Source organism: Rhincodon typus, chromosome 31, assembly GCF_021869965.1.
Source record: "Rhincodon typus isolate 14 chromosome 31, sRhiTyp1.1, whole genome shotgun sequence".
Lineage (NCBI taxonomy): Eukaryota > Metazoa > Chordata > Chondrichthyes > Orectolobiformes > Rhincodontidae > Rhincodon > Rhincodon typus.
In genome coordinates, this window is record NC_063362.1 from 16,312,879 (window position 1) to 16,329,564 (window position 16,686).

A 16,686-nucleotide genomic window follows, 5' to 3' on the forward strand; every position below is an offset into this window, starting at 1 on the left:
AAGGTACCCATGCAAAATGAAAATCACCACAAAGTTAACGAGCATATTCGGTTTTAACATGCTAAAACCTATCACCACTCCAGGAGGAATAAATGCACACCAATATCCAGACACTGATTTTATTTGTTGCTGCAGTAAAGAAAAGCCACTACTGATATCAGACAGATTTGTGGTATTTTTCTAAAAATTCAACAAAACCTAGTTTTATGTAACGTCCACTCAAAGGCTGTATTACAGAACTGGACAGGTGGGTTTCACAAGCAATAGCTTGTGGAATTTTAACTATAATCTCACATCTTCATCTAAACAATCAAACATTTACAGAAAGTACATGGGAGATATTCACGGTGCTTTGCTTCAACAGGTCTTTGAACAGGCAGCCTAATCACCTGCTTAATTAGTATTTGTTACAATGTCACTGTACAGTGGCTAAATGCCAACTGCAGATCAATTCCCAAGGTATTATTTATAAAACATGCATCTCAGTCTTCAGGAACTTACAAAGGCCCTCAGCACAAAGTTATTATGATAGAAAAAGAGTGATTCCTGACCTACACGAGGCTGTCAGCTGAGAAAAAGTGGAAACGTTGCAAAAAGGCATTCAAAAAAGCTGTACCAAATGCAAGGCAGTAACTAAAGAACACGTTCCTTTTGAGAATACTACTGTGGTAGTGTGACAAGTATGCTGATTTTTTTTTAAATTTTCCTGCTTCAAAAGAATATAGATGTTACAAAGGCAATAATAGTGTTCAAAAAGAAGATATACTTGGAGAGGTGTGGGATGTGGAAAAGATGCATGTTATTGGTACTGAATACAGAAGGGCCTTCTGCTCCAAATTCAATTACAGGAATTCAGGTTAAATTCACACTTCAGTTGTTCAATTCAGAGCAGAACAAAGGGAAAGATTAAAACTTTAACAAATCCTGAATGTGCAGAAATTCTGGAAGCCAATTCCTATCAGTAATTAAATATCATCAGGATTTAAATCTTGCAAGTTGGTCTAATTCAGTAACATTTACTTTGAAGATGCTTAAAGATGATTAAAGTCAATTTCCACAAGGCATATTGGCTCTACTTATGGAAGATGGTTTTCTAAGCAGCAAGTCCCCAATTAATTCAGCTTATTTCTTCCTTTCCCACCACGCCATCCCCATCTCCGTCCGCAACAGCAGTTCGCAGAAGTTGGCAGTTTCACAGGACCAAAGGAGCTTTAACCTTGTCTGCCATCTCTTTTCCAAGAAGCGTTTCAATAATTGCAAGGCCAAATTCGAAGCTGGTGCCAGGTCCCCTGCTGGTAAGGATGTTCCCATCTATCTGCACACGAGCTTCAGAGTAAATATAATGATCTGAAAGGGAATAAACAAGGCAGAGCAAGCATTTAACAGTACTGCTACAGTACTAATAAAGCTATGGGTAATGGTGACGAGACAAGATTGATTGTACTTTTATCAAAGATATTTTCAACATCTTGGGATAACATTGTGATTCCATCTACTTCACTTAGAGTAATCCATTCAGTTTATCCAGATATCAACTAGTTTGAGTTCAGACATTTAACACATTATTGCTGCAACACTTAGGTTTATGAAAATTGCATTCAAAAACAAAAAAAAAGTAGACTTCAACTGGATTCACACAGCTTTTGGCATTGAAGATCAAATTAATTCTTCAAAACCATAAGACCAAAGCAGAAAGGCGTTCCTTAGAAGGAACATGCAAGATGGAGGAGAAGCCACAGCAAAGTTTATCGTGCACAACCAAAAAACCATTTTTCAGTCGGAAGTCTCCAATAGTAAGCAGGAGCAGGAGAAAAGCAGGCCAATTTTCTAGACTACTCCCCCAGTGGAGAGCCAAGTGAAATACAGCAGCACTTCAGGAAGACAGCTTACCGCCTTCTCAAGGGCAACTAGCAACGGGCCATTAATGCTGGACCAGACAGCGACACCCAGATCCCATGAATTAATTTAAAAAAAAAAAACACTTTACTACCACCCAGCTGAGTTTCACAAATTCTGCAAGACCCGGCATCGAGCTTGGAAGCTTCCTGGTCTGTGTAGCGCTGCCATTACTTTAACCAGCTGAGCACACAAAAGCCGAAGTGCTGAACTCTGACAGGAAGTTAAATGCCTTCAAGACCTTAATAGGAGATTTCATTAATTAATCCCATTAATTTAAATACAGCATTAAAATAAATAGGACTCACCAACATGAAAATTTGATCAAGATTGATTGGGGATAGTCAGCATGGTTTTGTGTGAGGAAAATAGTGTCTCACAAACTTGACTGAGTTTTGAGGAAGTTACCAAGAAGATTGGCTGTTAAAAGAAAATGCATACTAGAATGAAGCAGTATCTGACCCATTACCTCCATTCATCATTTTATCCTTAGCCAGGGGATGGGTTGTGACTTTCTTCCCATAGCCTATTTCATGAGCCAACAGAGCAGTGGGGCCTACAAAACAAACAGAAGAATCATCTTATTGAACACAAAACATTAATTCTTTCTTTCTTCACAGATGCTACGAGACCTGCTGAGTTTCTTTAGCACTTTCTGTTTCTAAAATAAAGATTGAAAGGCATCTTTTTGCACAACTTGACACCAAACATCTGGTTAAACAACAGAATGCATGTAACTATACTGATTAATCAGGCTTGCAGGTCTGAAGATTTTGTAACTCAGTTTCACAGCCTAAAGTTTACATTAGCACTGAAAGAAAAATCACCATAAACATAAGAAATACAGAAGAAATAAACTTCTCTGAGCTCAAGAGCAAATGGAAAATGAATGCCTTCTTGATAGAGACTGGGAACTAACAAGCATGAGTTTTGTAACAAGTTGAATCTTCGGTAAATTATGCATTTTCCAAGTGTAGAAATTTTAGTTCAGAATTTATATCCATATCACAATGCCACCTTCAAAACAGTTTTCTCTCCCCCCTTGGAAATTCACAAGAATCCTTGGAAATGTGAAGGTCTCTTAATACAGGCTTCCATGTTGACATTTCCAAGTTGGTAGGTTTGTGCCTTATATATCTCTTCATCTATGTAAGTTCAGAAAAATGATAATCCTCAGCACAATATAAACTAAAAACACTGACCTCAAGCTGGAGGAAGTAGATAACCAGACATCTTGAAAACTTGTCCTGTACTCATTGGTTTAAAAAGATAATAATAAGCACACAGAAAACTACCTGCTCATAGAAATAGTAATTTTTAAAGAGGGCAGTGCTTGCCAGGTAACTGTCTTCATCAGACTGAAGGTGGAAAAAGACCCAGGGAAAGACTCCCCTAAACAGTACAGCCATAGAGCAGGGTGCCTCCATTATAAGTTGACATCAACACACTATCAACCTTTTGTTCGATCTCTAGTATCAGTGAGCTCTCCTCAACTGTCATAGGTTATATACTTCTGTCGATTTAGCCAATAGAGTACTACTACTTAATAAACCTTATAAGTAGTTGACTGGGTATTTTAGGTAACTGTAGCCCCAAATCTTATAGTGGTGTCCTAAAAGCACTGGTAAATGGTGGAGTTTATAATGAAATGCTGCCTCCAAACACAGGTCCAAATATTTAAGGTCAATTCCACCCAACATTCGAGAAGATATGGGAAATAAGGGAAGAAATTGAGAGAGCCCTTGCAAAAATATTTGCATCATCTATAACTACGGGTGAGGTGCCTGATGATTGGAGTGTGGCAATGTTGCATCTTTGTTTCAGAAAGGCTGTAAGGAGAAACCGGGGAACTATAGACCTGTAAGTCTGACTTCGGTTGTTGGTAACGATTTTAAAAAGATAGAATTTATGGACATTTATGTAGACAAAAATTGATTAGGGATAGTCAGCATGGTTTTCTGTGAGGAAAATAGTGTCTCACAAACTTGACTGAGTTTTGGAGGAAGTTACCAAGAAGATTGAGGAGGGCAGAGCAGTGGACTTTGTTTACCTGGATTTTTGTAAAGCCTTCGACATGGTCCCACATGGTAGACTAATTAATAAAGTTAGGTCACAGGGGATTCAGGGTGAGCTTGCCAATTGTATATCCAATTGGCTTAGTGGCAGGAGACAGTGATGGTGGACAGTTGCTTTTCAGACTGGAGGCCTGTCACCAGCGGTGTTTCATAGGGATCGGTTCTGGGTACTCTTTTGTCTGTCATTTCTATGAATGATGTGGATAAGAATATAGAAGGCATGGTTAGTAAGTTTGCGGATGACACCAAAATTGGTGGCATTGTAGACAGTGAAGAAGGTTTTCTAAGATTACAAAGGGATCTTGATCAACTGGGTCCATGGGCTGAAAAACCGCAGATGGAGTTCAATCTAGATAAATGCAAAGTATTGCATTTTGGTTCAACAACAAAGAGTAGGGCTTATACAATTAATGGTAAGGCCTTGGGCAGCATGTAGAACAGAGGGAACGAGGGGTTTGTGTACATAGTTTTTTGAAGTTTGTGTCACAGATAGACAGGGTGGTTGAAAAAGCATTTGGCATGCTTGTCTTCATTGCTCAGTCCTTTGAGTATAGGAGCTGGGAAGTCAGATTGTGATTGTGCAGGTCTTTGGTGAGGCCTCTTCTGGAATACTATATCCACTTCTGGTTGCCCAGTTGTAGGAAGCATATTATTAAGCTAGAGAGGGTTCAGAAGATATTTACTAGGACATTGCCAGATATGGAAGGTTTGAGTTATAAAGAAAAGCTGGATAGGCTGGGACTTTTTCACTGGAGCATTGGAGATTGACAGGTGACCTTATAGAGGTTTATAAAATAATGAGGGGTATAGATAGAGTTAATGGGTAGCTATCTTTTCCCAAGGACTGGGGATTTCAAGGCCAAGGAGTACATTTTTAAGATGAGAGGAGAGAGATTTTAAAAAGACATAAGGAACAATTCTTTTCTAAAAAAAAAAAAACCACAAGAAGGTGATTCACGTGTGGAATGAACTTCCAGAGGAAGTGGTGGTTGTGAGTAGTGTTTAAAAGACATTTGGATAAGTACATGAATAGGAAAGGTTTGGAGGGAAATGGGCCAGCAGGCAAGTGGGACTTGTTTAGTTTGGGATTATGGTCAGCGTGGACTGGTTGGACAGAAGGGTCTGTTTCTATGCTGGATGACTCTAACAGGCAAAAGTTCACCGAAATGTTTGAACCATAGTTTGTTCCTATCTACATTTGTGGAAACTTCGCCCGTCAGTTATTATCTATGGCCTATAGTTTTTTTTAGGATGGGGAGCAAGTTAAAAAATTCACAGCAGCAAGCTAGACATAAGCACATTTTTGTACCATACAAATACCAATACCACCTTTCCATCAGAAAGAAAATAGCAGTAAGAGTACACTGTTCTCAAAAAACAATAAGCAAGCACTGGATTCCCTTAATAAACAAGAATCATATGTACATGGCCTGCAAGTTTGAGAGCCAAATTGCTTTGCAGTGTCAAATGTATACAATGGTGGTCTAAAGACTTCAAGGCAAACCGATAGAACATCAGTATCTTTCTTCACAATCCATTCATGCTGGTGTGACTGTAACCATATGAAAGAGCTGTTTAGTGTTCTGAAGGTCAGAACAAAGGAGGTTTCATTTACTTATCCTCTCAGCTATCACCTTGGAGGGTTGAAATATGCAGTCCAAATATGAACACATTTACTTTCTCAGATGCTGACAGCCTATTTATACCAAGTGTATCTGTTGAAGCTTACATGATTTATTACACCAGAGTTCTATTCAGATAACAGAACAAATATGAAGTGAATACAAGGAGCATCTTTGCAGGTGTCAATGCAGTACAGGTGTCTTTTCACTGTCTGTGTTGCACATTCAAGAAACAATTATTATTGGAGTTTAAAGATACTGCACAACATAACAGAACATCCAATTGAGCAACTACATTTAAAGAAGCCTATCAATGGATGTGAAGCAACGTGAAATATGCCATGTAAATACGAGTTCATTGCCTTTGGTTAGGACTGCAATAAATTAAAATACACACACACACACACCGCCAGATTGGCATTCATGCAGGAACAACAAGCATGATGTAGCTCATTTAAAAATTCAGTGGGGAGAAAAGAGAAACCATTCAGAGCTGACAAGGTGACAACTTACAGGCGGTTAAACATAATGTAATAGGTGAATGGCAGTTGGCATCATGTCCTAATGTACCTGTAGCAGCCAAAGCCCCAAAGTTTCTTTCTCATCCTTCCAAATGCTCCTTAAAGTGTACCTCTGATTAGAGGCAGAAAATCACCTTGTGCTGCTCTATTATCTCCCAGCAAAAAGAACTCAGCAGCAGCATAAGTGACCAGGAATTTAAGATATCTACAGAAAAGAGCTGGAATTATTTTTTAAATAAAGAGTCAGTGCTTGCTTGCAAATAGTCCTTTACTCTTTCTGCATCCTGATGCCATCTTGCATAGACTACAACAAAGCTTCTGCTTTGAGGTTTATCCAGGAAAGAGACAGATAAGGAATCAGTTAGGGATAAAGTGGTCTCAATGCATCTTCTCGTGGGAGGGACAAAAAACTGCTGAGTCATTTGGTTGTTCACATAGGTTGCCATTTGCATCAGTCCAGAAGATTGCACACAGGTCATTCAACCACGCAACACAGCACAAGACAGATCTCATGTAGCATCCCAGGTTCAATAATTCTTATTACATGTTTGCTGATCCCCAGAGAATGATTTCCCAGACGCTGGGCTCAGCAGCCTTTCAAACTAAATCCTACAAGAAGGAGTAAGTTCAACTTTAAACTTGGCTGATGTTTATACTTGAACTCAATCTAATTGAATCCAACACTCTCAGTCAGACCATCAGTAAGAAAAACTGGCCAAGGAATGACCCTTTTCTTCAGTCTCATGCCTCACTTAGTGGTCAGGAATGGAGCAGTGCTCAGAAAAACCATTAAAGCCTTTCGAGAATGGATGCTAAGCAACCTTACCCAGGAAGTACTGTGGTTAACAAACAAGACAAATGGGGGTAGTAAAAGATACCACAAAGACACTTAAAAGCTTAAAGAAACATGAACGAACTAGACAGGCACTCTAGCACTTCATACAAGTGTTGCAGGTTTGAATCTTGCAAATGGAAAAGCAAAACAGGAAAAAACACTGTAGGCTGCTCATATTGCAATGTGAGGTTACTCAAAGTCAACAGTAAGGTTCACTTCACACCCTGCTTCCTGTACAGACTATTTCATTTTCCCGGTTCTCCAGTTCATTGTCTTGATGATGCCAAATTCGACAAGGAGGCCTCCAAAATGGTCCACCTTCTTCAACTGAGGATTTCCCAGCATTTTGGTTGACTGAAGGCCCTCAGCCAGGTCTGACCCATCACCCACTCTCTTTCCTCTCACAACAGCTATAGGGTCCCTCTCATCCTCACTTACCATCCCATCAGTATCCACATCCATAGGATCACTAGCCACTATTTCCACCATCTCCAGCAGGTTACCGCTACGAGACACATTCTCCTCCCTTCCCTTGTCAGCCTTCCACAGGGACTGTTCCTTCCAGGACATCTTGGTCAACTCCTCCTTCACTCCCAACACCACCACAGCACCTTCCCTGCAATCACAAAAGGTGCAACATCTGCCCGTTTTCTTCCTTCCTCCTCACTATCTAAGGCCCAAACACATTCCAGGTGAAGCAGCATTTTTATCTGCTCTTCACTCAATCTAGTCTACTATATTCGCTGCTCACAATGTAGTCTTCTCTGCAGTGGGGAAAACGAAGCACAGACTGGGTGACTGTGGACAGAATATGTGCTCTACAAAACAAAAAAAAACCCTGAGCTTCCAGTTGTCAGTCACTTCAACTCACTATCGTATTCCCTAGACAACATCTCCGTCTCAGGCTTGCTGCAGTGTTCCAGTGAAGCTCAGCACAAGCTGGAAGAAGAGCACCTTATTTTCCGCTTGGGAGCTCCGCAACCTCCTGGTCTTAATATTGATTCAACAATTTTAGACCTTGAGCACCTTCTCCCATATCCTTAGCCTAATCCCCACACACCAGGCCTTGTCATCACATAGGCTGCTACCACACACAACCCATCATAAATTACTAATAGTCCCCATTAGCAGCTATCCATTCGCCCAGGTTGACCTTCAGAATGGCAGACGGAGATTAATTCAGATAAATGCAAAGTGTTGCATTTTGTTAAGACAAACCAGGGCAGGACTTACAGTTAGTGGTAGGGACCTGGGGGAGTGTTGTTGAACAGAGACTTAGGGCTGTAGACACATATTTCCTTGGAACTAGCATCCCTGGTAGACAGATTGGCGAAGGCATTTTGCATGCTTGCCTTCATAGGTCAGAGCATCCAGTACAGGAGTTGAGAAGTCTTGTTACAGCTTTACAAGATATTGGTAAGGCCACATTTGGAGTACAGTGTACAATTCTGGTTGCCTTGCTGTAAAAAGAATGTTACTAAAACAGGAAATAGTGAAAAAAAAATTTACAAGGATGTTACCAAGACTGGAAAGTTGGAGTTATAAGGAGAGGCTGGAACTACTTTCCACGGATTGTACAAGTCTGGTGGGATGACCTTATGGAGGTTTATAAAATCATGAAGAGCATAGATAAGGTGCATTGCTAGGGTCTTTTCCTCAGGGTAGGGAGTACAAAACTAGAGGGCATAGATTTAAGGAGAGAGGGGAAAGATTTAAAAGGGACCCAAATGGCAACTTTTTCACACATAGTGGTGCGTACATGGCATCAGGTGCCAGAGGAAGTGGTAGAGGTGGGTACACTTACAACACTCGGACAGGTACTTGGTAGGAAAGTCTAGAAGATATGGGCAAAGGCAAGCAAATGGGACTAGTTCAGTTTACGAATTCTGGTCAGCACAGACGAGTTAGGCCGAAGGGCATGTTTCCCTCTGTATAGCTCTATGATTCTCGTCCTTTGTCTGTCCAACTGTTTTTCTTTCTCTTTGAACTCTACCTCCACCTATCATTTACTACCCCTCCACTCCATCTTCTATATAAATACCAACGTTTTCCTAGCTATTATCAGTTCTGAAGAAGGGTCACTGGACCCAAAACATTAATTCTGCTTTCTATCCACAGATGCTGCTCGACCTGCTGAGTATTTCCAGCAATTTCTGTTTTTGTTCCCGATTTCCAGCATCCACAGATATGTTTTTTTTTAAAAATCACAAAGTAAGGTACTGGCTCCACCTCCACCGTTTGAAGATGGAAGCACTTATTAACAAGGGCCACATTTCTCTGTATTAATCTTGAGGTTTAGACAAACAAAAATAATCTAAAACATTGAAGAACACCGTAGCCATGCTTTAAGTATCAATTTCTAAATGCCCCACACATTTTGCCAACGTCTTCCTGCAATAAAGCGAGTTTAACCATCACTTCGCGACATTTAATGGCATTGCCAAATCACCAAGAATTAACATACTGTGGTTTTTACTGACTGGAAACCATACTGGAGCAGCTGCATGAAAAGTGTAGCTTCAAATAGATGGCAGCAGCAAGGAATATGAATGTACATGTATGTATGCGCACGTGCCCTTTATCTATCTATGATTTACACTCAAGAAGCTTAACACCATTAGGACAAAGCAGCTTGCTTGACTGGCCCCCCATTCACTTTCAACATTCAATCCCTCCACTGTCAATGCAAAAATGGGTGCAAGATGTATAACACCGAAAATGCACTGCAGCAACTCAAGGTACCTTGTAAGACAAGTGCAGCAAATGCATGGGAACACCAACTGAACATTCCCCTCAAAGCCACACCATCCCACTTGGAACACATAACCACCTTTCCTTCACAGTCACTGGAATAAAGGCCAGAATTTCCAAACAGAACCATGAGTCTACCCACTTATGAACTGCAGCAGTTCAAGAGAGCAGCTCACCACCTATTTCAAGGGCAAATACAGATGGGCAACAAATGCTGGCCCAGCCAGCAACACCCACATCCTATGCAATAAAAAAAATTCTCAAAGCATTAGTCATCCTCTAGTACTTGATCCAAGTGTCCATTCTTCATGTGAACGCACTGTCATTGCACTGACTGCAGGTTAATATTACACACCCAGGGTCATTCCTAATCAGCTCAAACAAAAAAAAAGGAGATCTTAAAAGCTGGTATTAAAACATTCTACAGTAGAAAACGCCAAAGATGCACAACCACTGACAGAAGTAATTTATCCTCATCTGAGTTCTAAATTGATCAGCGCCTGAGCTCAAGACTCTGGTCCATGTTTTAGATTCCCTATTTACTGTAATAATCCAGAAGTACTGAGACACTTCCAGAACCTCCAACACTCTATGGATAAAGTCACAAATTAACATAATCTTTCTGGTCAGTATGGCTCTACCAGTCACTTGTTTTCAACCAAATCAAGGGAAATGAGCACAGGGAGTTACACTTACATGTGTCAAAAAAGCCATACCTGCGCAGATAGCAGCTATCAAACCATTCCTGCAATCCTGGTCCTTCAGCACTTCCTTTACAGCTGGAGACTGGCAAGATAAATAAAAAAGTAAAGTTTCAATTAGGATACTGTGAATTTGCAAGTTAATAGTTTCTGTGGCAGTTAAATTTCTCACTTGTCAGGAGACAATTTGCATTTTGTATTTTATGACATTGCAGAACTTGAGAACATGCTCCAAGAATCTGTTCTGAAAGTTGTAAAATGTAAAATGAACAGAGAGATATTGGTATTTATATACTGAACTCAAAAAAGGTGCAAAAGACAAATTGATAAAGATGGTTAAAAACAAAGTAACTTGGATTTATAAATTCAGGCAAGTAATATAAAAACAGTGAGATCATGCTAGAATTCTATAAGTTACTGATTAGTCCTTAGCTGGTGCATTGCAGACAATTCTGGACCCTAGATCCAAGAATGGTTCAATGGCATTTGAAAGGGTGCAGGTTTACCTCAGCTACGAGGAAAGGTTCGAAAAGTTAACATCAGTTTTGTTGAAACGGAGAAAGTCAACAAGTGATCAAAGAGAGGTTTTCATGAGCAGGTATGAAATAGCAGCAATGGGGAGGTAGAGCTTGGTGTTGTCACTAGGTATACAGACTACTCACCACTGGAGCATTTCCCAGCAGGGTGTCATCATTCAGCACATCTGTTTTACACATCTTTGGTCCACCTGTTTGCCTACACAATTGTAATTATGCCTCAAAAATAATTAACTGTCTAGAAAACACTTGGGACTTGAAGGGGTGCCATATAAATCTAAGTTTTTTCTTTTGTAGAACGCAAGAAATAGTAGAAATGGACCATATGGCTCTTTGAGCTTGGTCTACCTTTCAACAGGATAATGGCTGAACTTGGGCTTCAAATCCACTTTCCCACTCACTTACCAATGTTCTTAGATTCCCATGAGACATTGAATACCTTTAAGACTGGAAGAGACAATGATGGAGCAGCTATAACATTCTACAGTAGAAAATGCCAAAGATGCACAACCATTGACAGAAGTAATTTATCCTCATCTCAGTTCTAAATTGATCAGCACCTGAGCTTAAGACTCTATCCCATGCTTTAGATTCCCTAACCAGTCAGAACAATCTTTGAGTCTACCCTATCGACCTCCTTGAGAACCTTGCATTTTTCATCAAGATCACCCCTTGTTCTTCAAAATTCCACAGAAAACAGAAAATCAGCCGGAACAGATACTTCCTATGATAGGGACCAACGTAGGAAATCATAACTGAGCCACCTACAATGCAAATATGTCATTCCTTAAAGTGGAAACCAAAACTGCACGCGATATTGCAAGTGTTGTCTCACTAAGTCCCGTACAATTATAGCAAGACTTCCTTACTTCTGTACTCCAACATGCCACTCACCTTAATTGCTTCACATACCTACACGCTAAGTTTTTACATTCAAACGTATGAGCACACCGAAGCCTCTGAACAGTAACATGTATAAAATTTTACCCTATCAAAACATATTCTGCTTTTCTATTCTTGTAAGCAAAATAAATAACTTCACACTTCCCCACATTATGCTCTTATATATTCCACCTCATTTCCCACTCACCTAACCCTTTCTTACTCATTATAGCTTGTGTCCTCCTCACAGCCTACATTTCCACATTGATCAAAAAACCTAACAAGCAAATTGAAAGGGCAAGAAACAATGTCACCCATTAGGTAGTTTTTCTAACAGTAACAAAGAAAATTATGGAACAAGATACATATTTTCAAAAATTCATAATTCTGCTTTTTTTTTATTTGAACCCACCTCAGCTAAGTTCTGGGCTCCGAGGTTTCCTCCAGGTAATATAATCACATCATAAGGACCCTGCAAAAAGCAAAACCAAGCCAGCTGTTAGCCAATATTCAAACAAACAACTAACACAAATTTGATTAATGTGCTCCGCATTGCTCGTGGCTTTGGATCCGGGACTTTGTCCTGTCTAGTGAGGTTTTTTGCTTTGCCTAGGCACTGCAAAAATCAACTCATAATATTCAAACCCAATCATAACAATAAAAGGTTATTTTTAGCCAGAAAAAAAAAACATAAGAACACAGAACTCAAAACAGACACTGCTAGTTTCTAAGCCCACAAATGGGTATACTACATTGCAGGTAGATCAGCAATGATCTCATTGAATAGCAAAGCAGACCCAACCCAAGGGGCTGAATGGCCTTCCTGTGCTCTTCTTATCGTCTTACTATGGTCTTATGGAAGCAACCTCTAGCTATTCAACTGCAGAAGCCATGGCAAACCCTTTACCTCAGAATCTCCTAGCTAATAACCAGCCTGCAACAATATGATCTTCCTTCGTCTCAATAAATATCTTTTAACTGTACCGGTTAGCTAAAATACAGGTACAAAAATTAATTGTCACTTTTAGTAATAGTTGTGAAATAAACTAACCTTTGATCATGCCCAAGACTAAGCTTTGCTGCTTGTTATTTCTGCAGGGAATCTGGGTTTACAGGAATTAGGATGGTGTACAGGGTCGGGAATGGGAAATAAATGCAGGCCTCATCACCAGAGCTCATATCGCACAAGCGAATTTAAAAAAGTGCTGTTGAAATATTTCAAGGCTGTGAAGATGACATAGCTCAGCATCACAATGTCATGAACAATTTGGGTGTGTCTGGAGTGGCCCATGAGCTGTGCATTTATATAGCTCATTTAACTTCCTTTTTAGCTTTGTGTGCGTTCCAACTTAAGACATAACCAACAGCAAGGCCTTAGTCTCGGGTGAGATTAAAGGTTAGTTTAAATCTATTTTATAACAAAACTTATTGCTCAAAAATCAGCATTTAAAAAAAGACAATTAGCTAAAATACCGATACAGAAGGTTAAAGTAGGTACAGTTGAAAGATACATAAAGATGGAGGAAGATCTGTCTATTATTGCAGGCTGGTAATGAGCTTTAAGATTCCGAGGTAAGGGGTTCCAATGCCTTATGTAGTTGAACAGCCGGGGAGGTTGCTTCAATAAGGTTGCCGTAAGAAGTAGAAGTAGAAGCAGAAGCAGAAGTAGGCCATTCAGCCCATCAAGTCTGCTCTTCTATTCAACGAGGTCATGGCTAATCTGATAATCCTCAACTCCACTTTCTGGCCTTTCCTCCATAACTTTTGATTAACTTACTGTTTAAAAAAAATCCATCTACCTCAGGTTTAAACATACTTAATGACCCAACCTCTACATTCCTCTGCAGTAAAGAATTCCACAGATTCACTACCATCAGAAGAAATTCTTCCTTAACTCGGTCTTAAAATGTGCAAGCCCTTACCTGAGATTATGCTCTCTGGTCCTAAGCTCTCCCTCAATGAGAAACAATCTTTCTACATCTATCTTGTCAAGTTCCTTGAGAATCTTTAATGTGTCAATTAGGTCACCTCTCATTCTTCTACATTCCAACAAGTACAGGCCCAATCTACTCAACCTCTCTTCATAAGACAGTCCCTCCATACCTGTTAAGAGCCCAATGAACCTTCTCTAGTTTGCCTCTAATGCCATATATCATTTCTTCAAAAAGGGAACCAAAACTGTTCACCGTATCCTCGTGCCTTGTATAGTTTTAGCAAACAGTTCACAGCAGGTCAACTGAACAGAACATGTTCTGAGGAAGGGTACAGTCTCCTTTATTTTGCTTTTACTAAATTAGGGGTTGTAGCCCCTGCAGGCAAAGTTCTCTCTAAGTTGCACAGCTGTGCACATGCATAGTTGCTCAGGAGCGCACACGCACAGCAACTGGCACATCGACATCATTCACAGCATTGACTTCTGGTTCTGGAAGTCACTAACATATATGGACCTCAGACATCTGGTGTGAACAAAGAAAATTAAAATCAGGATAGCTGCTTATGCCCTAGTTCAGCCTAGTTGTCCTTAGATGGTTTGCCTTTCAGCCCCTGTTGAAAATGATCTTTCTTCCTCTGACGGTGTCTCTCAAAGGTCCTCGGAGTTTTGCTTAAGGTGGTGTCTCAGTGTTTATTGTAAAGACTGAAAGCTTAAGATGGCTACTATATTAACTTTTGATGATTCATTTATTCCTCAAAGCAATACCAACTATGCTTGAATGCCCTGGAGGAGTACTTCCAGTCTATTTCCTCAGAAGCTTTGAATTCTCATCTTCCAAAGGATCCAATATGTCATCCAATGGTTTACTGAATTCAAAATGCCTCCCTTTGTGATTAATGCCAAGATGCCAAAAAACAGACAAACGGATTTGTTAACAGCAAGTTGAAAACGACAATCATGTCTGGGGACAACTTTGCAGGATTGTGTCTGTTTTTATAGACAGCTTGCCCCTTCTTTACAAAATATGACATAATTAACCGGTTGTGACACAGCCAACAGGCCGTCAAGCCAAATGGAGACAGAGCATCAATGAGAACTCTTACATATCTTGACTCTACTATTGGGTTACCTCAACATGTGCTAAATCTCATACAATTGTGATCTAAAATGATTATCTAAGAGTTCGGAGGAAGGGTCACCGGACCTGAAACATTAACTCTGATTTTCTCTTCACAGATGCTGCCAGACCTGCTGAGCTTTTCCAGCAACTTCTGTTTTTGTTCCTGATTTACAGCATCCGCAGTTCTTTGGATTTCTATCTAAGAGTTTCATTTAGAGATATGAATGAAGTGGAAATTAGCACGGATTGACGAGTGCTTATCGTGTTGTAAATGGTGGTGGATGATTAAAAAAATTAATGGAGGAGGCAAATCATTGATTAGCCCCTCTATAATTATGGCGGAGTCCAGCAGTGAGTGAAAGTCAACCTTATTCAGCCAGAAGTATCAAATGAATGATCCATCTGAGCATCTGCCATATGTTCCCAGCATCACAATTGCTGCAGCAGTGTCTGTTCAGTAAGAACCTGCACGCTGATGTTTAAGTTCTGCTAGGGCCACTCAGTTCCTGACCTCATTACAGCTCTGGCTCAAACATTAACAACAGAGCTGAACTCCAGAGGTGAGGTGGAAGTGACAGCCCTTGATATCAGGCCACAGTTGACCAAGTGTGGCATCAAGAAGCCCTAACAAAACTGGAGTCAGTGGGAATCAGGGAGAAAACTCTCCGATGGTTGGAGACATACCTTGCATGCAGGAAAATGGTTGTGGTTGTTGGAGATCACATTTCTCAGCCTCAGGCCATCTCTGCAAGAGAGTTCCTCAGTGTAGTATCCTAGGCTCAACAGTCTTTTCTGAAGAAGGGTCCCGAAAGGTCAACTTTCCTGCTCCTCTGATGCTGCCTGGCCTGCTGCATTCCTCCAACTCCAGCATCTGCAGTTTTTACTCTCAAAAATCTTCAAATGCTTTATCAAGAACCTTCCCTCCATCATAAGGTCAGAAGTGGGGATGTTTGTCAATAATTGCATAATGTTCTGCACCATTCGCAACTCCTCATGTACTGAAGCACTCCATGTCCAAATGCAAAAAAAACCTGGACAATATTCAGGCTTGGGGTGATAACTGGCTAGTAACGTATACGCCACACAAATGCCAGCCAATGACCATTTCCAATAAGAGACAATCTAACCACCACTCCTTGACATTTAACGGCATTACCATCCCTGAATCCCCCACCATCAGCTTCCTGTGGATTGTCACTAAATTGCACTAGCCATATAAATACAGTGGCTACAAGTACAGGTCGGGGCTAGGAATACTGCAGCAAGTAATTCATCTCCCAAAGCCTGTGCAATATTTAGAACACACAAGTCATGAATGTCACGGAATACTCCACACTTGCCTGGATGGAGTGCAGCTCCAACAATACCAAAGAAGCTTGACATCACCCAGGGCAAAGCAGCCACTTGAATAGTACCACATCCAAAAACAGTCAGCCCCTCTATCACCAACACTCAGCAGTATGTACTTACAAAATGCAATGCAGAAATTCACCAAAGATCCTTAGGGCCTTCCAAACCCAGGACCAGAAGGGAAAAGACATTAGATACATGGGAACACTACCATCTGCAAGATCCCCTCCAAGCCACTCACCATTTTGACTCAGAAATATATCGCCATCCTCCACGGTTGCTGGACTGAATTCTGGAAGTCCCTCTTGAACAGCATTGTGGGTCTACCTTAGCACATGGACTGCTGTGATTCAAGAAGGCAGTCCACCAGCAACCAGAGGCAGGCAATAAACATGGCCCAGCTGGCAATGCTCATGTACCACAAGTGAATTAAAAATAAAAATGTCAGCAAATTCAATAAATGT

General features: G+C 40.5%; 1 protein-coding gene across 1 annotated transcript in view; it reads right to left on the reverse strand.

The window, feature by feature from the left end:
* Positions 1-105: 105 nt before the first annotated feature.
* The window catches only part of park7 (parkinson protein 7), a 34,858-nt gene continuing 18,277 nt past the window's right edge, over positions 106-16,686 (reverse strand). Inside the window, exons 3-6 of the mRNA XM_020513328.2 lie at positions 12,232-12,291; positions 10,417-10,486; positions 2,366-2,452; positions 106-1,347 (exon numbers count right to left, since the gene is read on the reverse strand). Of these exons, the coding sequence (XP_020368917.2) occupies positions 1,193-1,347; positions 2,366-2,452; positions 10,417-10,486; positions 12,232-12,291 (372 nt within the window). The 3' untranslated portion in view covers positions 106-1,192. The remainder of the gene's footprint in view (positions 1,348-2,365; positions 2,453-10,416; positions 10,487-12,231; positions 12,292-16,686) is intronic.